The 27538-nt window shown below is 45.4% G+C and overlaps 1 protein-coding gene across 2 annotated transcripts; it reads left to right on the plus strand.

Annotated features, from left to right (window-relative positions):
- The first annotated feature begins 13 nt into the window (after positions 1–13).
- Ac78C (adenylyl cyclase 78C) lies at positions 14–27513 on the plus strand. Of its 2 annotated transcripts, XM_001354142.4 has the most exons (24): positions 14–121; positions 10697–11040; positions 18117–18656; positions 18832–19142; positions 19243–19550; positions 19610–19757; positions 19936–20117; positions 20258–20459; positions 20754–20887; positions 20973–21062; positions 21183–21344; positions 22105–22241; positions 23274–23414; positions 23522–24092; positions 24164–24259; positions 24323–24462; positions 24630–24784; positions 24838–25643; positions 25713–25808; positions 25874–26054; positions 26154–26557; positions 26626–26854; positions 26921–27066; positions 27134–27513. In XM_001354142.4, exons 2-24 carry the CDS (start codon positions 10997–10999, stop codon positions 27245–27247), a joined length of 5337 nt encoding a protein of 1778 aa, XP_001354178.4. In that variant the 5' UTR covers positions 14–121; positions 10697–10996; the 3' UTR covers positions 27248–27513. The 2 variants fall into 2 exon arrangements, with proteins under 2 accessions (XP_001354178.4, XP_015042533.1); XM_015187047.2 differs by lacking the exons at positions 14–121; positions 10697–11040; positions 18117–18656; ... (6 more) ...; positions 20973–21062; positions 21183–21344 and adding an exon at positions 21477–21675.
- Positions 27514–27538: the final 25 nt, after the last annotated feature.

Raw genomic sequence — 27538 nt, forward strand, 5'->3', positions numbered from 1 at the left:
CCGCTTGAGATTGATGACGAATTATTGAAATTATTCACTCGAACGCTGGAATCCTCTAAATGGGAAACAAAAACATAAAAGTTTTGCAGTAAAAACAACTTTTAATACCGCAAAAGTAAAGGTAAATTTATTTTGTTCCAAAAAAATATCAAATCAAAATCAAATAAAGCAAACTTTTGATTCGGGGCCGGCCAGGCCCAAAAATCGAAACGCATCGACTCGAGCATGACCTATTACTGTCACGTCCGTATCCGGGAATTCACTAACAACAACAACAACAACAACTTTTGGGTCACGTTTTGACATTCGGCAAGGCCCAGCTAGGATCCCACATCCGACAACAACGAAAAATTAGAGCCACTGCAAAGTTGAGGCCAATTAATTAAAAAGTTTTCACACGGCCAAAATCAAATCAACAATTTCCCCAAGTATTTAGGCGTAAAATTCGAAATTTGTCCAAAGCTTTCAGTATTTCATTAGATGCGAAAATGGAATGGTGAGCGCAGGAAGGCGATGGATGTGTCCTGTTGTTGGAGGATTGTTGTAGATGGATGCTAGGATGTGGAGTTGTCTACAGCTGGAAATGAAAATCAATCCGCATTATTGCAGCTTCGCTGAGTTTTCCGAAAAACCTGCGACTACACACACCCCCGCCGGCAACTCTTTCGGCTTCGTAGACGCAAATACATTTGAGGTTGTAAATATGCACGAATCAAGGGTTGATTAGACGCTGATGGACACCTGCCGTGTCTGGTCTGGTCTGGTCTGGGCTGGCTAGGTGATGTGCTTGACCCTGCGCCCGTGTTGACCCTAAAAATAGGCATGTACAGCCTCCACGCGGTCTATATTTAATCTTTCTCCCAATGTGGATCTTAATTGGTTTTCTGCTACTGCGACTGCGACTGCGACGTGACACAAATTGTGGCCAGGCCGTTAATTTTTGGCCAAATATGAGTTGTATGTGGCAAAAGTCCACACAACACCATACGTAGTCTACTTTTCAGCCTTTAAGGACACGCCTTTGGCTAATTGGTATGTGTGTGTGAGTGTGTGTGTGTGTTGGTCAGTATGTGCCTGTTTGTCATAATCAAATGTGCGACTGGTCATGTCTGAGCACGCAAGCAGAAACCGTTTCTCTGGTGTGAGGGCCACCCTAATGACAGGGTGACTAATCGGGCCAACAGAAGGCAAAAAATTGCGACTACTGCAGTTCTTAATTAGTAATTTGACGCATTATGCGGCAAAGCCGCAGGATTAGTCTCTAAAAGGTAAAATGTACCGGAGACTCGTTAACTCGGAAGCCAACGGCAGAATGACACATATTAAGTGGAGGAAGCTTTGTGGGGATACCAGAACGTTCAGAGCGTTCAGAGCATAGAGTCAAGGACTAAGACCACGTGTTAATAGCTAATTAATTGGAGCTTATTGTGCCAGTATAAAGTCCAGAACTAAATCTGTTTTATAGTTTTAAGCTTTTGAATGAATTGTCTTTGCACAAATTTCATCCAATCAAATGGAAAGTTATCTGCCCTTCTTTATAGTCAGCCTCATTGTCAATCCGTCAGGCCAATGGCAATTGAAATTTATACATAATGAGGTCGTGACAAGCACGGCCCCGAGACGAGCTCAGACTCAGACTTGACATTGAGATGTATAATGTACAAGATGCACTACTCAGTAGCCAAAGCCAACGCCAAAGCCAAAGCCAAAGCCAGAGCCAGGGGCAAGTTACAGACACAGAAGACCGAGGATACACAGATTACAGTACAATACAGGAATCCGAAACATCCTGCAGTTATTTTTATGCTTGAATCAATAAGACGCATTCAAGAAGGTCGAGGTTCCGGCAAAGGCAGTGGATAAAAACCTGTTGAACGGATGCCCAAGCCTCTAGGCGGAAGAAAAATCGGACAAAAGCTTTGCTGGAAAAAATTTACTTCGATTCTGCTATGGGTTTTTTGCTGGGCAAAAAAAATTTAATGAATTTATTTATGCTTCAATCACACAATTCACACAACGACGATGGCGTCGCCCTCAAGAAAGCAATTTGATGGGAAAGGCCTTGAAAGTTACATTCATTCATTCAACTTTAGGCGGTTTAATGGGGAGAGGAAAGTCTGGAGAATCGAGAGCAGGTATCGCGGCGAGGGGCAGGAATTTAATATGCCCAGCGACAAGTAAATAAATGTAAAGTATCCGCCAGGGATTGTATGGGATGCCATGGCGTACACTTAATATACGTTTCACTGCACCTAGAAGCCAGGAAAGTTTACCTACGGAACCAAACCGGCCTCGCTAGACATGTCGCTAAGCAGAAGCGCTCAAAGGAACACAAGAAGATCTGAACAGGGAGATAGGGAGGATCAGCAAAAGTTTCTGTATACTTTTTAGCTTACTCGCATCAGATAAATGACAGAATAATTGCCTCCTCAGCCGCATTTAATTACGTTTCAGTTTCGACCATACTAGACGAAACTCTGCCAAAAAGAGGGGCCTGGTCTGGCCTGCCGAACAACATTCGCACGGGACGGGACTCGTACTTAACTTGGCTAACCGCTCCCCAGACAGCAGCAGCAGAACTAAACTGCTTGTCGGTGTGTCTCTTGCCAAGAAAAACTTATGGTTCGGCAGCTGAACCATGAGCTGTACTAATTGTTCTTGTTTTGATTCTGCTACTGCTGCTGATGCTGCATCTGGTGCTCTTGGCTGTGGCTCAAACATTGTAGCCTAGTTTCAGCCGCGCTCACAACTTGCGGATGCAATGGCCAACCGCACAACAATTGCAGTTTGCTTTGACTACGGAATGCACTTTATGATAGGGGTATAGTGCCTTAAAGAAGACTTTTTGTGCTGAACAGAGATCCGTCACTTCTATTGCTTCTGCAACTACAGGAGGCACTCGGATGGAAAGATTCATTCATTCGTACAGTTTTCTGAAAAGAAACCAGGAGCACGGGAAGTACTTGGAGTAAATGGATCCAGCACGTGTTTCCTACAATAAAAAGTGTAAATCGGTTTCCCATAAAAAACAGAGATTACAGGATGTACAAAAGGACAGAAGGATGTCGTAACGAATGATATTTTCTTTAGCGAGAGATCATAAGTATGATTAAGAGCAAGTATAGGGTATACGTCTTCGTTGTGGAATCAGATAACCGAAAGAGTGTTTAAATTTCGTTACCAGAATTTGCCTTTTACTGTTGTGTGTTTTCTGGTTTTGTCCCCCACCTCTTTTGTTTATGTCTGTCAAATTGCTGCCAAGGCTATGCTGCAATCGAAAACGGACGAAAACAAGAAAAAAGGAAAAACCAAACAATGCTGAAACCACCAAAAACTGTAACAACTGGGAAACTTTCTCCTGGCTCGCGGTTTTTGGCAGTCGTGAAGTTTCTCCATCAACTGCAGTCCCCCGAAAGACAGAATTCAGCTTTATCTGGCATCTAAGAGCCGAAATGCCACCCCGACACACCCGAAATCACTTGAGCCTAAAGGCGATCACATCTAACCCGAAAACCATAGACGAAATATAAACAAATTGTAAAAATACATTTTTAAGATGTGCCCGGTCTATTTCGCAGCGGGAAAATTACTGATTCAGGCGGCGTTGTGGGAAAAATTGAGACAAATTAATAACCGAATCTTACCTAATTCGATTTCATTCAACATTATTTAATTTTTGAATGGAAAACTATGGAAAACTGTTGCCTCCAGTTGCATTCTTCCATTGCAATTCCCAGTTTGGCCTTGCCAGTCACTGATCAATCTGGCGGATTTTAATAGCTTTTGGCCGCCTTAAAAGGCACCGCATATCAAATCCATTTAAGCAGAGTGTCATGCTATGAGACCTCCGCGTGAGTCACTGAGTGCGAAACTAGAGAAACTAGAGAAACTACAACAGAAAAGAATCAGTAAAGTGATAAAACGAAATTTGCGACTATTTAAAGATATACACATGTAAATACATTATAATACTTGAATTGCTTTCTTATCTGTTTAAGTTATCCCTTCTCTGGCAGCCTCTTTCCCCGGTTCTCTATACGTTTTATTGGCAACAGCCAGAGCGAAATCCGTTCATATGCAGACCATTAAAATGCTCCATTTTCGAGCAGCGTTAACGAGCATGAATATACTCGTATACTCGGGGGTATTCGGGGGTGTTCTGCCAAGAATATCTTGTTGTCTATTTACTTTTAGAGCTGATAAAAATTCACTTATTCAGTTTGCCTGTTTATTTGCTTTTGGGCACAAAGTGGAGACAGCGCAGCGAACCAGGCGGTTCGAAGGGGGCACGGGCATGGCATCGAAGGGAGTCCGCTCAAGTGGCAAACAATAAAAAAACAAATAGTGGACCAAATATAGTGCGGATAGCCATATATGAAACTTTGACTGCAATTGCAGGGGCAGACGACAAGTCGACAATGTTTCAGCTTTCGTTCAGTTTAAGGAATGAGGGCCTTAACTTTGCTAAAAACTGTATTGGAAATTGTGTCTGTCTAATCTGGCTTTGAGGAGATGTGTTTCTCTAAGATATGAAAGCACCTTAAGCCAAAGTATGCCCCAAGTTTCAACTTTCTTGAATCTTAACCTTTTTACCTAGAATAATGGGTAGTTTTCAATGCTTCCTGCTTTCTCGAATCCTTTGTCATTAATTGTCCCCAACAAGGAAAGAAGAAGAAGAAGAGCATCTTTTCTTTTATCTTAGCTAAGATTTCAATAATCTTTGCACTGAATCAAGTTCTGCGAAGTTCCATACCGCAAGAATGCCACAAGCAGACATTTTTTGAGGGATAAAACTTTTGACAATATTGGTCGCAATATTAACATATTTTCTTAGAACTAACGTAAGTTTTCAATATATTTTCTTCTTAATCCATTTCTGTGAAGTTCTCTTAAGCTAAAGCTTGCTCCCAATTACCCAATATTACCCAGGACCTACTCGCTTTCCTTATATTTATGCAACTGCATTTTCGCTGAAGTGCAAAATGATTGTTCAAGAAACTGTGGAAGTTTTCTGCATCTTTATGCGCAGTTTCCAAGTGTTCTTCAAGAACGAACATGGGAATAATTGTCCCACATTTCGAAATAAATATCTTATAGGGAAGAGTGCGACCTGCGTGCCCTATGGCTCCGATATCTTCCTGGTTTGTCCGTTTATTTGCCCATCTTCTGGTGCCCCTCTCTCTAAGAATATTTTTCAGGCTGCGGCTTTGATAAACACACACAGCACACCCAAAATGGGTCTGAGCCAAATATACAAGCTGAAAAAACCATAAAATAAAATGGGCAACTGCTGCCAAGACAAACAGCTATAAAGACATAATAATTGAAAAATTAAATACACACAAGAAAGAGTTAATTTTGTATTAAATTTCTCGCTTAAAGGTGGCACGTGGGCTGGGATAGGATGGTATGTACAAAATTAATGGGAAGATAATAATTTTCATAGCAAGAGGAAAAGTATACAAAAAAACCAAACAAAAATGGAAAAATGGAAAATAAGGAGCACACACATGCAAGTAGTTTGTCATTGTCCAAACAACAGCAGTGCAAACGAGACAGCCAACAGAAGGATAGAGAGAGCGAAACAGCATAGAGGGGAAGACTGGAAAAACATAATTGAAACTCTCACAGTTTTCATTAATTTTCCAGCAGGCGCTGGCGGGAGCGGTGAAGCGGTGAAGCGGCCTGTGCGCTGTCTCGGATGGCTATGTAGACATTAAGGCTAAACACAAACCATTTAATTCGCTGTTTAATCATAATTTAAAGCACGCTTCAACGTCACTCAAAGTCAGTTATCCCTTGGAACCAACCTCCCCTCCCAGCTAGCTCTTCCTCTGTCCATCCCTTCTATTAAATTTCCATTGCCTTCTCTTCACCGTTTAATTCATGCAACATTCTTCGAGTTTGTCGTTTGGCGTCTCTCAAATTTGTTTTTGGTCAAAGCGAGAAATGTATTTTATTTTAAAATATTCTGCATTGCACTGCGGCATTCTGTTTTTCAAGAGAGGGGAGGGGCTGAAAGCAGGGCCTAAAGGGGTTACAAACGCTTTGCATGGACGCAAGAAGGGCTGCAGTAGAGCTGGAGAGTGATACAATGTTGGCTTAGTGCAATGCGTTTTATGTGGATTTATATTTTCCGTTTTTACAGATTTTTTGTTGAATTAAAAGAACTAAAGTTTGATCGAGGTATGCTCATGCACAATAACCCACTCATCCTCTTATCCCAGCAGGTGCTTGACTCTCTTATGAGCTTATCAGTCCATAAAAAGTCAGCTCCTTTTTTGGGTAAATAATTTTGCTGGGCTTGGAATTTTATTGCAGTGGCGTTTTATTGAGTCGTTTGACGTTGCATTACAAATATTTTATGTGTGAATATTCAAAAAATTATTGGATCGTTGGACTCTCTGAGAGAATGCCAAAACGTTCTCGTTGTATCTCCGAACACAAATCCTTCAACGTTATTTTATTTGGTGAAATGAACATACGCGTAGGAGGATACGAATCATGGTATGCTAAATCCCTGAATACCAATGCTCGGGGCACCTGTAAAAGCATTTCTATGGCAAGTCATGCAATATGCAGTCACAGCTAATGCATTCCACTACTAGAAACAGCAACAACAACTCAGAACAGAAACGCAGACAAAGGAAGGGGGAAAGAGGAAAACACAACCGCATAATGTAAACGAGCGAATGCCATGATTAGCAGACATTTTGTGGGCAAATTAAAATAAATAGCCAGTGGTAAATGGGGAAAAATGTGCTGCCAAAAGCGTAAACACACAATTCTGAGCGACACCCATCCGCCGTCGCTCCGTCGACCATTCTATGGAATCTCCCAGAAACGATTCAATTTATGCACGTGGCATGCTTTTCATACATTTTCCCAATTCAATTAAAGCCTCAATTTCAGCGCTGACAGCTAGAACGCATCAGATTAATATTGAAACGCATTGAATAATAAATTATGTTTGATATGTATTTCCCCACACGAAAATATTTATTCATCACTTTTAAAGGTCATTAAAATGGTCGCTGGACGGAAATCTAAAATGTAAAGCCTGAAAGTAGGCAATAGTTTTGGGTCGGGCCCATTGTGCACTCGCAGTGTGGACCGCTGAATGGAAACGGATTTCGTTAGCATATTGTACATACACCTATATTATTTAATTCAAGGTAAATAATGCTGTGGAAATTGAAGCTAACTTCGAATAATGACAACAGGAAAAGTAGTTATTTTAATTTTAGTCTGTGATCCATCCAAAATATAATCTTTTAAATTAGAATTAATTAAAAAAAGAGCTAAAGGTTTTCTATCTTTATATGTTAAAAGAAGAAAATAGGGAACTAAAGTTAAGAACTAACTTAAGCTTTAATTAGTAGCAAGTAGCAACTCGTTGAGAATATGACAAAATGTATGCACAAAAAGAATATTTTACCTTTAATTCTAATAAATTAATAGTCAATATAGGAAAATAAAACGGAAGAACACCAACAAATTTTACATTTTAATTTATAATCAATAAAAAAAGCGCTTAAAAAGTTATATTATATTATAATCAAACTTAGTCAAAATTATTGCCGAATATAAATTAAAAATACAATCGATTTATTGAAAAAATGAGAAAAAAATATTCAAATGTATCAAAAATTGAATTAAACGAATTTTTGTAACCCAAACCAGTCAAATCCATTGAGTACAGTATTCCTTATCATTAAAATTCAAACAAATCCAAAATTGAACATACAAATGACATATATTCGAGCCTTTCACTAAAAAAAACGAAACGAAATACTTCCACTGCTAATAGACCTAATTAAAGCGTAATTAAAGAGATATCTTTACAACCTCTCCCGTGACGATCATTGAGAGTTATTTTGCTTCGTTGGCCACTTTCCAGATGGGGCTTATCAAGAGAATAGTTCACACCCAACTATGCCAGCTCATGGTGCTTACAATAATTAATTAAAAAGGTCCGAGAGTTCGCCTGCACAGGAGACACTCCTGCTTATGGGCTTCTATGGTGGATGGTGGATGGTGAATGGTGGCCATGGCCGTGGCCTGGCCCCAACATCTCTTGTTCGCACCGGGTCATTCATTTATTTTTAAGAAGCGCGTAAATGCCCGTAAACTACTCCAGTAACTGGAACTGGAGCTGAAACTGCAGCCGGGTTGCAGGTCCACCCCTGTGGGTACTGGGGTAAGCCGCGCAAGAGGCCAACTCCGATTGCAGGATTCATGTTGGGGTATGCTGTGGTCCGTTTGTTTGTTTATCGCTCCTTTCATGCAACATAAATCGCTGGCTTAATGCGAGAATGTGGCAAACAACAAAAGGTGCAGAGGCAGAAGAAGAAAGACTATCCAGAGCAGCAGGAGGTAGCAGGAGGCAAATTGCCAGCTGCAATCCTTTGGCATGTCCGTGTACATGTCCTTGGCAGCTCCTCTTACCTCTTACCTCTTGCTTCTCTCTTCTACCCCTCCCCCGCCTCCTGCAGCACGATGAGTAGTTGAGTCGCCTTTGTCTCTCTGGTTTCGACATGAATCAAAAAACTTAATTATTTTCAGCCGCGCGCGATGGGGCAAAATGGTGTGCCCCTGGCGAACAGCAAACAGGACACCAACACCAACGAAGTGTTTGCTGAATGCGACATAAATCGGCTGGGGGGACATGCCTGACATTTTGACGCAGCTCGCAAAATTTGTACAACTCTGCTGCGACACAAAAAACAATCGTAAGAATATTTACAGTCAATTTGTTTGCCCTGACGTTGAGTCGTACGGCACCCCTGCCCAGTCGCGGTGCGTGATCCAAGTGCTATGAACTCTTTTGTCTGTGTAAGAGATACACAAAGGACCTTCCGGGCGGAGTGGTATCCTATTCCTGGACTTGCACCTGCTGCGTCGCCCTATTGTCGCTGACAGTTTTGTCTCCATTTGCGGGGCTTTTATATGTTTTTAAACAAATTTTAAGAACGCCATTCCGCCCATAAATGCGTTGAAAGAACAGCCACAGCAATGGCTGGAAATCGAAACTGCGAAAGGGAGTGGGATTGGGATTGGGAGTGGGAGTGGGAGTGGGACTGGCAAAGCAGCCCAGCAACACGTTAGACCAAGCGGAAGTTTGGCTGGCAACGGCATAAACTGGTTACATTGTCAAGCGCAAAAAAAGGAACGAAGAGGAACGATAGCGAAACGATACGAAATGAAATGAAAGGAGCGGAAGCTCCAGGAAAATTCTCAGAAGTATCCCCCGCTCCTTACGGCGCAACAGGATGCGTATAAATCATTGCAGGGGACATAAAAAACATGTGCACGATAAATATGCGAAGATGGCAATAAAACATATCCTGCATACGGGATCAGGCGGGGTGCCAGGGGGATCGGATCTGTCGCATATTTATGACGAGAAATTGCCCCTCGAGCGCGCCAAAGGACTAACAGACACCCTGTACGTGATGACGGTTAAGTGCATCCTGTTAAATGGCATTAAATTGTGTTTTACGGCTCAATAATAACCAGCCCAGCCCCGTGCTCGCCTTCGCTTCATCCAATTGCGGGGCAGGCAGGCAGCGAACCGCAGATAGCATGGCCAAGTGGCCATCATCAAGTTGCAGTCCCTGATTGAATTTGACTTGATGTTGCATGTTGCGCCATGTGGGTGCTAGTAGCGCTACTGCTACTGGTGCCACTCGTAATGGCAATGGCATTGCCAAAGGGCAGTACATAAAAAGCAGCCTCTGAATGGTCCATCCTCCTCCTGCTGCTGCTGCTGCTGCTGCTGCTGCTGCTGATGGTGCCTCTTTTTGTGGGGCGCACATGTTGAGCAAAAACATTTGACATTTCTAGTGGTTGCTGTGGGACGAGTAGTAGTGGGAGCGGGAGTGGGAGTGGGAGTGGGAGGGAGCCACAACAGACACTCACCCCCAAAACAGAGCGAGCGACAGTTTAAATGGCAAAGTAACACATAGTACTATATATACTACATATATGTACATACATACATATGTATACAGATTTTGCCAGGCTCAGTTTGTTTGTTCTGATTTTGGGCATTCGAGTTCTGAATTTTGATTTGGCAGGGTCCATGGAAAGTCTATGGAAAAAGCACAGATTCGAAGTGGAAGATCTACAATTCGGAATCTATAAGTACATATGAATGGGAGTTATAGCATCAATGTATCTAGAATATCGACGCTTCAATCTGCCACGAAGATTAATTAGAAAGAGTATCCAACCATCGCATCGCTTCATAACTAGTTTTTCTCTCTATTGCTTTTGTTTCTTTTTCGCTTGTTTTTTATGCCACCTTCTTGTTCACACTTTCGCAATTGTCACCATCTCTATAGGTACTATACTATATGCTACAGCTCTATAGAGCCATTGCCTGACGTGTAGTGCCCCCCACTTGCCCCTTGTCCTCGTCCTTGCCCTTGCCCCGTCGCAGCCATATCCACTTGAAATCTGTCAACTGCAACTATTTATTAAATTATATACTGCCATTGTTAAATGTGAATGGCTGGCACGGAGCCGGAGACGGAGGCGCAGACTACCCAAGCGGTTGGGGCAGTGGCTGTGGCAGTGGCAGTGACAGTGGCAGTGGCAGGGGATACTCTTTATTCTTTGCATGAAATTTAAGAAAAGAGTCTTGAGCTTCATTGAGAATGCTTAATGCGATTTGTTGCTTATCTGTTTACAGATTTCGGATTGGATTGGCACTGGCTTCCCTGAACGTCGGCGCCATGCCACATACATTTGTCGCCAATGGACCCTGCCTCTTGTCCCGTTTTGTGGCAGCATTAGGCAAATTGACAACAGCTTAAAAACGCTTTAAGGCGGCTTAAAGCCCGTCGAGCAGGAGGAGTGAAAACCTCCTGTCAACCTCAAGGATTCTGTCGCTGCCTCTGTCGCTGGCAGTTAAAACTCCCACTTGACGAGGAGCGCAAACAGCAGGGAGGTGGAGGAAAGGTGAAACCTCGAGCATCCGAATAGACGCACAATGAGTGTCGAACTGGAGGAGGAAGAGGAGCGCATTTGCCTCAGGTGAGTGCTGACAGTTTGGTTAAGTGTGTGGCACAATGTTGTGGATTGAACGGATCTCTACGGATGCATTCTGGAAACTTTTGGATTAGGACAAACTCTGATGAAATTCACTTCCAGACCAAATAGAGGAGATACTATGTTAAAGAGACCTTCGGTATTTTGTATATACTCGCATATTTAAAATAATCAATTGAATGGGACTCCGACTCCTCCCCGTCGGAAAATGTGTATTCGAACACAATGCCATTTGTGGCACATGAAAAGCCAACAGGCAACAAGAGGCGGCAAACACCAACAACAGCCAGTACAAAGGCGGGAGCTATTCAATGTCAATCTCATATTTCAATTATTCTCTATAAATGGCAACAGACGACGCGTCTGACAAAGCTGCTGTCTTCATTTCCCTACCCATCTGCGAGTCGACACCAAGTCCAGGCCACTTGATTTGATTCCCGCGGAGACCAATGGACCCGCTTAAGGGACTCACGCAATCCCTTAAAAGGCATCGGAATTGCTGCAGCAGCAACTTGCAAGAAAAACCACTTAGATGCTCTATATTTGCGGGCCATTTAAAGGGCAACTAAAAGTTGGCTATGCGAGTGGCCTCTGGAATTGTGTATACGCCACGTGCTCTCTGCCAATTCACTTTGCAACAATAAAAAAAATAGGTTATAGTTCGATTGGTGGCATGACGACTATGACATACCCAATATTTTGGGAACTAACTTGAAAACTCCTCCCAGAATAAGTCAAAGCAGAGGCTAAGAACGTTTCTTTTCTTGATTTCTGGCGGTTGTGATAGCACCACTGATGCTGCTTTAAGTATGAAGTCGCAAACGCATCCTTTCGCCTGTTACATACACTTCAGCACACACAATATATCCTTGCTTTCCACGAGTACCAAGTATTACAACGATTAAAAGAGCTCGGTGTGTAGGGAGGCTGCCAAGGATTGTGCTGCTCGACCGTGATTTAATCGAATTATGCATTTTCAATTACATAATAATGCACAGACAATCAACTGTAGGTATGTGGTGGCTTTATGTGGGGGCCAGAACTCTTCAATGTTAAAACATGTTGAATCATTGAGTCATTAGATGAATTACATTCCAATTGAATTTCAAGACTGGCTATCAAACAGCTATAATTTCTTTGAAAGCCTGCTCTTCCGACAACCCAAAACCTTAACTTTCCGACCATAAATGTAATATAATTTTAGCAGCACCCTTTCCGGCATGGTCGAACCGTTTATGCATCTCAATGGGGGTTTCCATGGAGCAGCCAGCAGCTGTATATGTCAGCAAAGACTTGAAATGTCTGTTTAATGTTATGCAAATTTCTTTTTCTATGCAAATCTTTTACTTCAAGTAAACAACAAGCGACAAAATCAGAGACAGGGAGAGAGATGGAGCCCCCAACAAAAGCGAAAACAAAACTAGGTAAAAGCCAAGCGGATCTCCATCCGCATAGGAGAACACCAGGCCATAAAATGTGAATCTTAATGACAAGTGAAAAGAGAAATTCTACTCTCGGAGTCCGAATTTGTAGATACTCTCATTTCTATGACATCTATATGAACTTTGAGTCATGTGTGGCTTGAATTCTGTGAAAACTTTGCAGAAAAGTTGCATCAATATATTCTTACGACTAAATAAGTATCTTTTACGATAACATTCACTCGAATACAGCCCCTTCGTCGCGCCTGTTGTTGTTATCACATTCGCAATACCCTCGTCAGTGGTACATCAACAATGAAGCTATTGCAGGGGCATTGGCAAAGGCTGTGGCTAGTTGGGAGGGGGGAGGCGGGAGGGTGGGGTGGTTGCCAACAGACGTTGCGCGACTTTTAATGGGAGAAACTTTTGCTGCACCCCGAAAGAACGTCTATGCAGCAGGGAAGCTAATTAGTTCACCGTAAACATAAATAGCCATGTCCTGGGAACTTTTATGAGGAATACATTTTGCCATCCCCATCCCCAGCCCCATGCCCAATGTCACTTCCTCTTAAGATTTCCCTGGTAAATGTGAAATGTTCTGGGAATACAATATCAGGAGGAGGATTTGTGGTTCGAGTCCTGAGTCCGGGCGAACAATTTGTCAATTTTAATGGCATTCAAATACGATGGTGGCTGGACGGATGCCGGCTGGCCGGCTGACTGGCTGACCGGCTGCCTGGCAAATACTTGGTAACTTGATTGCTGCTTTAAAAAGTGGCCACTTATACGGCTTATTGCCTTTTCGCCTTTTGGGACTCGTCTTTGCCACAGAGACTCTGATTGCTCGTCCTACCCCTACCGACGAAACCCCCGTCATGTGATGTGTTTACCCAAATCAGAAGCAGCCGTCAAATAAAACGCTTTGATTGGAGCCGCAAGTCCTTTTTGCGCCAAGCAGCAAGAGAGCGAGAAAAGGACATCAAAGACGAGAGTCCAGCGTAAGCGAATTTCGTGCATAATAATCCGTGACAAGGCCGAGCACGAGCTGGAGCAAAAGAAAATTATCAAAGTAATGTTATTTTTAAGAGTCGAAAGTTTTATTCCATTCCATTCTGATTGATCCTTTACATACTACGCTCATACTCACCATTCTCGGCACTTTACTTTTTTTTTTTATGGATTTTTTACTCCGCAGAGCCGTGCTGAGCCGCTCAGTAATTTAGTTTTTTTTTATATTATATTTTCTGCTTTGTTGCGCGGTCTTTCTCTTTCTCTTCGTCTGTCTCTGGGTCCGTCTCTGTCAATTGCACACCCATGTTGACCAGTGTACAACATTAACCCAAATCCAACAGACACGGCACACTCGCACACAGACAAAAGTTGGGTGATATTAAGAGGGTCCTGCGGCGGAGACAGGACTCCTTGAGGAGTATTTTATGTGCTCGAACTCTTAGCGAAATTAAGTAGCCATAGACATGACCATAACCATAGCTATCATATCCTCATGGTTATATCCAGTAAGTAGTGCACTGTCATTGACTGGGCTTTTGTTGTTGGACTCCTTTTAAGGTTAAGCGGACACCTGCTGCTATCGTTTTGATGATGGCACTCCTTCCTGGCCTCGTGCCGCCAATTAATTATCAATGATCCCATAATCATTGTTTATTTTAATGGAATTTATGGGACAACCTTTGGGAATAGTTTTGGGTTAATTTGTATGGCCCCGACCAATCAAGAAATTGTGTAGTAGCAAAGCCATATCCTTGGCAATCATCTTCCGTCAATCTTCTACTAATTATCTTTAAATATTTACTTCACACACACACACACACACACACACACCCAAGAAGCAGCCATGCCTTGGCAACCTTTATGCCCGACGCATCGTGCCAGCTGTGCTGACAGCCACGCCCATGCCCACGCCCATGCCCATGGACACGACCACTTGGAAGGGCTTAAACGCTTAATACATAAACTAAGCAGCTTGCCCAAAGACATCGGTTACCATATCGATGGCGTTAGCCTTGGCAAGTGGTTAGTTATAGCGCTGATGTTTTTGCTTCTGGGGGCATGACAATAATGCATGGGAAACGACCCGCCCGCCCGCTTGGGGGCCCCCTGGGTTAAGCATAAATATGTCAAGTGTTAATTGCTGCCACTTAACGCAGAGCACAAACACAAAAACAAATACATACAACCACACGCCGAGACGGAGGGGACGGGAGAGACGTGTACGTGTAAATATGACTTTAATCTACTTAGCTAAGCAGCTGGTTGCCTCCCTCCCTCATGTCTCCGACTCGGGCGCAGGGTTCGAAAGTCGGAGAACACACAAACCAAACAAAGACACAGGCACAGACACAGACACAGACACAGATACGTATACTCACATACGCATACATGCAGTCGCAGCCACAGAAACGGATACGGATACGGATACACACGCATACAGCCACACACTTGTTACACACCCAATAATGTGCTTTAACAAGTTTCTTATGGCCATAAATTCAACAAGCCAACAAAAGCTCATAAAAAGGGCTCACTCTGCCGCCTCCGGCTCCTGTCCCCCTGGTGCTCTAAAGTGGGGGCCGGGCCTGATTGGCGACTTGGAACTAAGCCCCAACGGATGTCTATATAAATAAAAGCCAGCAGTGCAGACATGCCTTTGACATTTCATATCTCAGGGCAAGTCTTGACAGGAAATTTCGTAAAACAAGAGATGGATCGGATCAGTGTGGGGCCCCCAGTGCCCCGCGAAGGGATATTGTGTGAAGGATATACATACGTATGTATATCTATATCTGTATATCTATGATCAGCCTGTAAATAAATGGATGTATCACTTTCTCCCATCCTGCTGCAACTTTTGCAGTCCTTCAAGAAATTCTCTGCGTTCAATGTGAAAATTCTCATACAGGGCCGACTTAAATACATTCAGCTCAAACAGATTAACTATTATCTTTGTCGCATCCCATCCCATCCCATCCCATCCTTACCCTTTGAACAAGCACACAAAAATCCTCTCCTATTGAAATCCGCTCAAATATAGCCATCAATTGCATTGCTGATTATCATTGGGAGAGTCATCAGTGTTATCGCTCTCATTATCATGGGCCAGTCAACCAACCAAACTCTCGTCAATTACCATATCAGCAACAATGTTGACCAAAACTGATTTCACTTAGCGCCCCAGAGAGGCAGAAATACATAGAGAGAACAGAGAGAATCGAACCCCCCAAAAATGAAGCTCCAGAGTATCATATTATATCCAGACGATGGCAATTTTTGTTTAGCTCAGTTGTCAAATGCCAGTTCAATGGGAAAGACGCGAAATATATTTAATAAAAGCGGCACTGAAGTGAAAATAAAACCAGTTGAGCAGACATAACATATGTGCATTGGTTGTAGGTCTAAACGGCAACATAAATATACCAAAAGATGACGTAGAACCCCCAGCAAAGTGAAACATTTTAAAGTGCATAGTTGTACGAGTGAATCGCTGGTGAAAAGTGAAAATATGTTGGGAAAGGAGATGCCCCGTCCCCTGGCCATCAGCTCGATTTATCGATTTTATTTTTTTGAATATTGTTGCGCCATTATCAACACATTTATATAGGCGATAATTATATTAGAAGTTTATCTTGCACCATCGCCCGTTAGCCCGTTAGCCCGTTTTGCTGGCGATAAACTCGACTCGATTCGACCGGATTCGTGTGCGTCGTGTTCTCTGTTTATCTGTGGGATTATTACTCACCCTAGTATACCCGGAGTGCTGAGTGCTGAGTGCTGCCCATAGGAAAAACTTAAGCCGAAGGCCCATGGTACATTGTCCACTCCAATCCAAACCAAATCCAATCCAATCCAATCCAGCCCCAGCTCCAGCTCCAGCTGTGTGGAAATGTGCCGCCAATGTGTTAATCAATGAAACGGAACGTGATCTTTTCGGATTCAGGCATGTGATATCGTTTTATTGGACTACAACTTACAGGTGTGTAAATATAAATCCCTCTCCATCCCGTCTCCATCTGCTAAATGTCGCATGGGTGATTGAATCGTTTAAAGGTGCTAAAATCTCGACAGACCAGACTGTTCACTTGATCGGCGATCTGTTGTTGCCAATTGTTCCGAAAATGATTTGTTTTGCTGCGCGCGAGTGTTGGGGAAATTCCACTCCATAAAAATTGCATCATACTATACTATTTCGTCACCAAAACTAGTTTAGATGTTGATTTTCTCTCTTCATTTAAACATTATTCAAAACATTGTAAGGTTTATAGAATTATGCATCATTTGCTCTTTATATTCCGAAATAATAACTGATAATACGTTCGAGTGTGAATAGATAAAGGTGCCCGATAACTACAGCCAGAGAGAGAGAGAGAGAGAGCGATGGATGGAGAAAGAGAAAGCAGAGTTGGGCAGAGTGCGTGCCATAGGATCCTACACATTGATTGGGACAGCGAGTACAGCAAATGTAGCAAATATGATCCACGCTGTCTGGCAGCAAACCTCCACAAAACCCAAAAAACAATCCCAAAATAAACTCACGTCTCTTTTCCAGCAGATAAGATTTAACATCAATTTGATAATAACTGTCACATAATGGAAGCCTAATGAGCAAAAGCGAAAGCAAATGAAGTGAAATTGTATTAGAAAATGCTAAAATATTATACTAAATTTAATTAAAACATATATAAAACAAAAACGGTGTTTGTTGTGCCCTCACAATGATATATGCGAGTATATCTGTACAGATATTCCGACATCTCTAAGGTTTCACTGCGATTTATGGGCCATGTCTCTGCTGTCGGACTTTCAATTTAGTTTTCCATTTTTGGAGGCTCTCCTGCCTGCCCTGAGAAGTATGCTATATTCTGACATAGCAATGCGTGCGAGTGTTCCTGCCAGCACGTGTGTGTGTGAGTGGCTAAATGCTAATTTGAATAATGACAACGACATCAACGCGCGCCATTTTCGCGTAAGTGCGTGGCTGTCGTCTGAGCCCGTACCGCCATTTTGTGTATTTCCGCTGCGGCATCGAGAATTAAGGTTCAAATAATCTGCCATAAAGCATACGTACCATATCCGGTGTGACAGGACGCGCGTGTCCGCACCGGGAGAGAGGGAACGAGAGCTAAATCAACAGACAAATAAACAAGAAATTATTCAACAGCTCCTGAGAGTGTGAAAGAATATTGAACAGAGAATATTGAATTCTCTTTCTCTTTGGAAATGTACACAAAAAAGATTGTATTCAAAGACAAATGCATTTGAATGTCACTTCTAACTTTCGTAAAGATTGTTCTTTAGAAAACCTTTAAAATAAAAGAAACACTCAAAGATTTATTGGATGATGCCATTAAAGAGAGTTGTAGAGTGTCAAAGACGCACACAGCCCGAAACATTTGAATGCTCCCACTTTTATCATTAAATCAAAGAAACGTTTAAGGGTTTGTGGCGGAATTCGCCCAAGACCTTAGACATTCCTCAAACCTTAGCAAATTAATTTACAATCCACACAATTTCCCATGTCGAAGGCAGGGGGAAGGGGACTGCTTTCCTTCATTAGAATGCAGACACAGAACTTCAAAGAGAAAATTGAAATTTAAGGCACAGCTCCGTCCCATATACTTGCAGAAGCGCGGAGGAGGAGCAGCAGCCGAACATGGACGACGACAAGCTGGTGTCGGATGAAGTGCATCTGCGACAACTGAGCGCCACACCTTTGTGCGCCCTTCAACAGCGCCGACAGAGCAAAACTCTGACACATTCCGCCCCGCCAGAGCTCACGCAACGCGCCGCCGATGGGGACAAGAAAGAGGCGGTCGGCGCCAAGGAGGAGATGGAGAAGAAGGCGCCATCCGATCCAGAGGAGCAGGAGGACAAGGTGGTGCTGCGACGAGCCGCCAACAAGGGCGCCATTGCCTTGGCACAAATTGACGACCTAAAACTGGAGGGCGATGACGATGACGACGACGGCCATGGCGATGGCGATGGCGATGGCGATTGCGATGGTCTGGGTCTAAGTAATCCCGCAGCGCAAACCACAGATGATGAGCAGATTAAAGCCACAGCCACTTCCCCGACCACCACAATGGCACAAGTGGCAGCCACTGTCATAGGAGCAGCAGCAGCAGCAGCAGCAGCAGCAACAGCAGCAGCAACAGCAGCAGAAACATCCTCCTTGGAGGTAAGTCAATATGTGCCTACGCACTTACCACTAATTAAATACGAAACTAAAACAAAAACAGCAGGATGCAACCACCACCACCGCCACCACCACCAGCACCAGCACCACAACAGCAACAGCAACAGCAACGCCCACGACGACAACGATAGCCACTCTAGCGACAGCCATGGCATCGGTGGCACCACCGGACATGTCGAAAATCCCACGACTGCCCGGCGACGGGGCCCAGACGGATGACAATGGCGACCTGCCCCCCTCGCTGCGTGCCTCGACCACATCAATTTTGTCCAATTTGCGCAAGAAGCAGCAGGCCATGCTCGCCGGAGGCGGCGGTCTTAAGGGGGCCATGGGCATGGGAATGGTCAAGCAGACCCCACTCCGGGTCCAATCGGTACGGATTGTGGAGGCGAAGCGAGCATATGGCCCCAAGCGGCGCACCGAAAGCTGCAGCATCTTTGGCAACAGCAATTTTGGTAAGCAGCGAATCGGATGGGTGGCAACAGTATTGAAGTTCGGACTCAGTCAAGACTCTTGACAACTCTTGAAGGGAATGTAAAACGATTCCTCTTGCAGATCACGAACTGGAATCGGGAGCCTCCATCTCCAGCATTGCTGGTGGTGGACCCCAACGGCCGCTGAACAACGAGACCTATTCGGCCTTCAAGAGCGGCAACGTGGTCAAGGGCATACTCTGCCCTTCGCTTACTAACTCCTTCAAGCAGAGCTCCCTGGAGCGCAGCTATCTGACGTACACCCATCGCCAGCGCCAGAAGTCGCTGATCATCGTGAATGTGGTGGACTTTGTGCTGAAGATAGTGCTGGCCCTCGTCTGGATGCTGCGCCGCCGGCAGCAGGGACCCCTAGAGAACGACGATGGAACGGTACGCTTAAACAAACCTTTGGCCGAACTGCCTTTTCTTTTCATTAAAATCCCTTGCAGTACGAATCAATGGCCACGGCCATCACGTGGTCCATCTGCTGTGGAATTGCCAATATGGCCATCTGTTTTTTGGGATACTGGCGCTGTTTTGCCAACAATTATTTGCACTGGGCCGCGGTCTGCACGTGGGTGCTCTTCAACATCCAGGGTGAGTGGGCCGGTCATCCCTCCGCTGAGGGGCTCGTAAATCATGCGTCACCTGCACAGGCCGTCAAAATCCTAATCGCCTAATCCTTTTTCGGGCCTCAAACGGCGGGAGTCATAAATGTTATGTTTTACAACCATCTACCATCTACCATCTACCTTTTCTGTCGCCGCTTTTCCAGGATTCGTTGGCCAGGGCGTGGGCTTTGCCGATCGCGAGTACCTGGTCTGGTACATTCTGTTCGTCATCTTTGTGCCGTATGCCATGTTGCCGTTGCCCCTGAAATGGTGCGTGGTGGGCGGCACCATCACGGCCAGCTGCCATCTGGCCGTAATCACAATCATCAAGCTGCAGCACGGCGAGGTAAATGCGAAAAATGTCAACCGAAAACGGTTTTGCGAGCCTCCTAGTCTCATGTCCTCTCTATTTTTGTATATTTTCGTGTGTGTGTGTGTGTGTGTGTGTGTGTGTGTGTGTGTGTGTGGGTGCGTGTGTTTCCGCAGGCCAGCATCAATGCGGACTGCGTTCTGTTTCAGATCTTTGCCAATTTCATTCTGTATACGGCCATCAATGTGGCCGGGATGTACACCAAGTATCTGACGGATCGCGGACAGCGTTTGGCCTTCATCGAGACTCACAAGGCAATGGAGCACAAGAAGGAGTCCGAGAAGGAGTTGCAGCGCACCCAGAAGCTCTTGGACTCAAGTGAGTATTGAATCTTAAATCATTCGGAGGCTCAAACACACAAAACACACGCTTAACATTCCATTTTGTCGGTCAGTTATATTTAGCGACCTCTTAAGAACCATACCTACATATACATACATACATACATACATATGTATAAAGCACAGTCCAGTATAGATCTCAAAGCCTACGCTATTTCGTTGGGTAACAACTCTAGGGACTGTAGAGGGCTTTTCGAGTGTTTGGGCCTTGAGTTTATAATACGTTTTGGCCCTGTTTTCAAAACCCATTAATCCCAATCCTCCTTTGAAGTCCTCCCGAACATCGTGAACAACCAAATACGCAGCGAAATGTACAAGGGCACGGATCCCACGGTGGAGACGCAGTTCAACAAATTGTATGTCTATCCCATGGATAATGTGAGCATACTCTTTGCCGACATCAAGGTAAGTAAACGCCATGCAAGGAGTCAACTCAAAAGTTTATTACCAAAATTTGCATTTGCATTTGTTTTGTGCGAAAAAAAAACAGGGTTTCACCGAATTGGCCAGCAAGACATCGGCCCAGCAGTTGGTGAAGATATTAAACGACCTTTTTGCCAGATTCGATCGGATAGCGGAGGTATGTTCTGGTCGCCGTTTGGTGTGGGGGGGCCATGTGCTGTGTGCTGTGTGCTGTCTGCATGTCCTGCATGTCCTGCATTCAATGACTGCTTTATTGAACAATTTCCTAACTCCCCAGGACAATCACTGCCTGCGTGTGAAGCTTCTGGGCGATTGTTACTACTGCGTGTCGCAGTTCGAGAGCGACAACTGGAAGACGCGACCGGATCACGCTGTGTGCAGTGTGGAAACTGGTCTGCACATGATAAAGGCCATTAAGGATGTGCGCTTGCACACTCACGTAAGTGTGGCCCAGAAAGGACCGACCCAGAAAACCCAATGGAGTGTCCATGGGCGGTCTTTAAGCCATTTATTTACATTTTCTTGGGGAAGGAAACGAGGAACTGTTTGAAAATGTCAACAGATATCTTTTAAGCACGTTTTTTTGACAAATTGAATACACATTTTTCGTCAGTTTTTTCAGCAATTTTTTTTTGCTTTCGGAGGGTTGCAGCGTTGGTGTTTATTTGTATTTTTGCTGCACAATCCTGTGCCCTGTCTTCGACCCTGGCCAGCAGAGGAGCAGCACGAGTAACAGCAGAGCGAGCTCTGAACGTGTTGACAATTCATTTGTATGCAAATCTCAACAGAGCAAAAGGCAACGGAATGGCAAAACTGGCGGCCAAAATGCGACAACGAGAGTTAAAATTTCATACGACAAAGTGCCACACAGAGGAATTTAATTGATTTTTGTTGGCCTTGGTTGGCCACAGAAAACGTTGGGGAATCCCCCCGCATATGCCATACACCATACACATACATACATACATATGTACCCTACATTCGTAGTACGCTTCTCGGGAATTTACTATGCAGCCTGCAGTCGCATAATTGGTCGGCCCGACTTAATTGCTGCGCCATTCCTCCGTTTGACTGACCAACTGACTAAATGATTGACAAACTGAACGACTGACTGACAGAAGAGAATAAAGTGCATGGCCCACTGTCTGGTGTGGTCTTGCATATTTTAAGAACACCCAACGTCTGATTTGCAATTGCAGGTGGACCTAAACATGCGCATCGGCATCCACAGCGGTTCGGTTATGTGCGGCGTCCTCGGCAACAAGAAATGGCATTTTGACGTCTGGTCTAATGATGTTATCATTGCAAATCACATGGAATCCGGCGGCATACCCGGGTAAGTACAACCAGTCACGTCCTGCCGTTCTGCCGTTCTGCCGTTCTGCCGTTCTGCCGTGGGTGGCAACAGCAACGTGAACGGAGGCGGCGTCCGTAAGCCAAGCATCTGCGTGAGCTGCCATCGAAATTGGGAGTGGAGGGAATGGAAACACATATCATCTGTCTAATAGGCATGGATATGTACATATACATACATACATACACGTCCTTCATAAAGGGAATTCATTAGCATGGGACCCAGTGCAGTTTCTTTATCAAAATTATTATTACTAAAACTTCCCCAACTTGAACTTATTGATTCGGGTATTGCTGTTGGCTCCCTCAAGCTAAGCCAAACGATTTTCATCCAACAAAACTACACCCCAAGCTGAAAAACTTACTCTCTTGGCCAAATCTTAGGCTGGCTGCAGTTTTAATTGGCCAATTTGCGGGTCCTCTCTCACTGGGCTTCTCTCTGGGCTCCTCTGAACAATTGGTAGGCAATTTTGCAAGCATGGCGTGTTTAGACACAAGAAACCAAATAATAGAATGGAAACACACAGGAAAACCAGAGACCCAGAGCCAGAGCAGTAACCAGAGGGAAATTCGAGCAACCGCAAGCCAAAAACACAGAAAATGAAAAGCCTCCGAAAAGAAAAGCTCAATTTAATGCAAAATGCTTTGATGTAATTATAGGCTGGGCCGCAGTAACCAGTAACCAGTAACCAGAAGCAGAAGCAGAAGCTGAAGCAGGAGCAGAACTAAAGAACCAAAGCAAACCAAACCTAAACCAGTCCTAGGACCAGACCCAATTATGAGGGGCACACACACACAGTCCATTGGAGGAGGCACACGCCCACACAGAAAACACAAAGGAACAATTTTATAGAAAGAAATTTGGGGATGGAACTGGGGGGGAAGGGGAAGGGGAAGTGAGGGGGAAATCACCACGCACATTCATAGAAAGCGTATGCAAATATTTGAATTTAATTTTGGCCAAACTACATTTGGAAATCGCTCCTCTCCTCTCCTCCTCTGCTCTACTCTTCAGGCGCGTTCACATCTCGGAGGCGACGCTCAAGTGCCTCAATGACTCTTACGAGGTGGAGCCGGGCAATGGCGGCAGTCGGGACAATCATCTGAAAATGCTGAACGTCAAGACCTTTCTCATCAAGCGCACAGAGCCACTGCGGTAAGTTCGACCAGACCCCCCCTCCCCTGCCCGACAATTGTTAACCCTTAACGCATTAACACTCTTCCTTCCTTCCTTCTTTCCGCTCCTTCCACTCCTTCACACAGTCCCAAGCGTCGCTTTGGCACGCGCAGCAGCGCCCACCTGGCAGGGAGTGTGGCTGCTGCCTCCACATCGGGAGCATGTGCCTGCTCCTCCACCCCGACGCCCACGCCCATTCCGACACCCGCCTTGCCCAAGTCCATATCAGCCAGCGGCAGTGGCAGCATTGGGGGGGGCACCGCAACGATGGGCGGTGATGGGGCGAGCATCGATGGACGCAGCCTGGAGTATGCGGCCACCATTGCGGTGCCCGCCCAGCAGCCCTCGCAGCTCCTGCAGCAGCAGCAGAAAAAGAACATATCCCTGAACTCGCTTCCCAACGTGGTTGAGGGCGTGGCCATGGACAGTCGCCGTCTAAGGAATGGCGGTGCAGGAGCCGGCACGGGAGCCAACACCGGGCCACCGTCTGGAATGTCCACGGTATCCTCCCCCACGGCGATGATGTCCGCACCGCTGGAGCTGCGGCCCAGGAATGGAGCCAGTATCCAGAATCTGGCGGAAGCAATCGAGGGCAAAGGGCTGATTATCGAGGATGAGTCCACCACGGATTGGATACCCGAGATTCCGTTCAAGAATGTGAGTAGCTACTCATCTCCCGGCATCTGTATGGGAATTAAATCTTTTACCATCTCCCTTCTTTTCCACAGTTAAACAGTCCCGAAGAGGGCCTCAACCGTGCCGATTCCATACTCGTGGATGCCAAGCAGGAGCATCGTGTATCCGTCACAGTACTGGATGAGGAGGTGCGTGATATCCCCACCAAAAGCCCTTATATCTTTGGTTACCCTCTCAATCCCTGCTTATAGATCGACGAGTTCATAGAGCAGAATATACAAATCAATTCGAATAAGGAAATCCGTAGGGAGTACTTGAATCCCTGGACATTGAAGTTCAAGGACAAATGCCAGGAGCAGAAGTTCTGCCAGCTGCGCGAGGATATGTTCCGGTGCGTATGGGTATACACGGATACGGGTGTTCCAGGCTAATGGAAAGCAAACAATAGGCCCCCCCCCCCCTTTCAGGGCTCACTTAATTAATGAACTGTTGCTAATTGATTTTTGCTTTTTGCCCTTGCTTTTGCTTTTGCTCCTATAATTCTGTCCTCCTGTCTAGCTCCAACATGCTCTGTGTGTTTGTCATTTGGATATTTATGGTACTGTGCCAGGTCATCATCATTCCGCGATGCATCCGTCTTATTATTTGCCTGTCGGTGGGCACAGTGATCCTCACCTTCTGCTGTGTCCTAGTCATGGCCGAAGAGTTTCCAGGTGAGATATACCCCATTTTCCCTACTAAATCATCTATGACTCACCATTTGCAGGTCTCCCACGTTGCCTGAAGGCAAACTCTGCCAAACTGGTGCATCAGCGGCAGCGTCGCACGTTGTTCATCTGTGGGGTAATCATCTCCATGTGTATGCTCAGTGCCATTGGGCTAGTCCTGTGTCCCTCTTCCACATACATTGGCACTGCAGATGAGCACTCGCGACTGCTGCGGCGAGCTCTCTACTCCTCGAATGCCTCAGTGGCGGAGAAGGAGTACAAGCTGAATGTGTATCTATCGGCGACCATTCATCACAACATCACCATCAGTACACCAGCAGCCAGCAGTGGCGGAGCGGCCACCTCGGCAGCCTCCCTTGTGGATGCTCTAATGAATGAGAACATCACGAATGCCCCCACAGAAGAGCTGATGCGGAGCACCCTAGCCAATGCCCTGAACCTCACACCGCCGCTGGAACAATTCGAACAGTCGCATCGCCCCTACACACTGACCAGCAACGGACACAGTGTATCGCTCAACAACTTCAGCTACGTGGATCTCTATGGTATTCCCAGATCCAACGACATCGAGGGGGAGTGTGCACACCCCGAGTATCTGGTATTCACCTGGGTCCTCTGTCTCGTGTCGCTGGCGACTGCTCTGAAGCTCTATTATCTGGTGAAGGCGCTGATGGCACTGGGAATGGTTGGTTTCTACACCACCCTGATTGTGCTTAAGTTCAGCACGGGGGACGTCTTCAATCTGGGGGATCTGTCCAAGCTGGGCATGCCGCTGGGCGTACAGATGCTGATACTGCTCATCTCGTTCCTCATAATGGTCTGCTACCATGCTCGATTGGTGGAGGTAAGCATCAGCTGAGGATTCCCACTGTTTCCAATGCTTACACCTCTCATTCGCGGTCGCATTCCTTAGGTCACCTCACGTCTGGACTTTATATGGAAGGAACAAGCGGAGCGTGAACTGACCAACATGAAATCTAATCGTGCGCTTAATGACACATTAATTAAGGTAACATGCCTCCCCATTGCTATCTGTGCCGTCTGTGGCTCATTAATTTAACTGCCGGCTTTCAGAACATTTTGCCGGACCATGTGGCTGCCTATTACCTGTCCGACGAGCATACGGACGAGCTTTATTCGAAGATGCACAATCTATGTGGGGTTATGTTCGCCTCCATACCGAACTTCCAGGACTTTTACTCCGAGGACATTGACAATGGCAAGGCCTGCATACGCATCCTCAACGAAATTATCTGTGAGTTGATTGATTAAATGCGTTGCCCGCTTCCATCTGTCTAATGGAATCTGGGATCCCCCCCACCACCACCCCCACCCATTCTCCATTCTCTCGTAGGCGACTTTGATGAATTGCTGGAGGAGCCACGCTTCGCTTCTGTGGAGAAAATCAAGACAGTGGGTGCCACATACATGGCTGCCGCCGGTCTCAATCACGAGAGTCTGCGTGCGCGGGGAGAAACCTCCGAGGACAGCGTGTGTGACCTGGTGGAGTTCGCCTTTGCCATGAAACAGAAGCTGGAGGAGATCAATGGGGATGCCTTCAACAACTTCCAGCTGCGCGTGGGCATCTGCAGTGGTCCGCTGGTCAGCGGTGTGATTGGTGCCCGGAAGCCCGTCTACGATATCTGGGGGAACACAGTGAATGTGGCCTCGCGAATGGACTCCACGGGCGAGAATTGGCGTGTCCAGGTGTCAGCCAACACAGCGGAACTACTCTGCTCTAGGGGTTATACTTGTGTGGTACGTACGACACTCTTACTTATTTTTTGCTCATTTCTGAAAGGAGTATCTTTTCTCCTTCCCTTTAGAAACGCGGCGAAATCAATGTAAAGGGCAAGGGGATGATGACCACCTTTTATGTACATCCCAAGGGCATCACGGAGAGCCAACTGATTTCCCCAGTCCGCCTGCCAGCGGGCATACCCCTAGCCCCAACACCGAATCTTCAGCGCCAGACCTCGCATCATGGCTCCTTCAGTGCCGTGGTCTTTGGCATGCTTCAGGCCAGCAAGCGGAGCACAGCCATAGCCGGAACACGTATGTTTCATCGAAAGTACTTCACATACCCCATATATAATCCATTCCTAACTTTTAATCTTTCAGCGACGGGTACACCATCGCCACAGATTCGTCGCGGACATCGGGGCAGCACTTTCAGTTCGGTTCGTCTCTCCCAGAAGTCCACTCATGTGAACCCAGTGCGGCGCAATACCACGCGCGTTCGAGGACGATCGTATCGCCAGAAGAAGGTAGCTGTAAAGGAACTATCAAGATCTCATCAGAGTTCTCACATATAGTACATTTAATATCTTTCAGAGCTCCTCGAACAATTCGATTGTGACCCAGGCCAGTTCCAGCTATATGCCATCATTTCGACGGATCGATCAGATTGAAACGACCATATCGAAGAGTCACAACGATGCGTTATAGCCAACGACGCGCACTAATTGGGTCTAAGTCGATCTCAAAAACGAAGAAACTGTCTGACGAATTTATTTTTGGAACGATTTTTATGCTGGAAAGTACAGTTGTGCTCGCAGATGTCTGGAATATGGGTTTGGGTGTGTGCGTGTGCGTGTGTGTGTGTGCGATCGTACATTAATGGAAATTGGCACTGGAAGCTACTTAGTAGAATTTGTAAAACACAATCCTTGAAGTCGTAGATCAAATAAATGTATTTCTTCCAATATATCTCAGCACTGTTCTAGTCGTTAAACTTAA

The sequence above is a fragment of the Drosophila pseudoobscura genome, chromosome X (assembly GCF_009870125.1).
Source record: "Drosophila pseudoobscura strain MV-25-SWS-2005 chromosome X, UCI_Dpse_MV25, whole genome shotgun sequence".
Lineage (NCBI taxonomy): Eukaryota > Metazoa > Arthropoda > Insecta > Diptera > Drosophilidae > Drosophila > Drosophila pseudoobscura.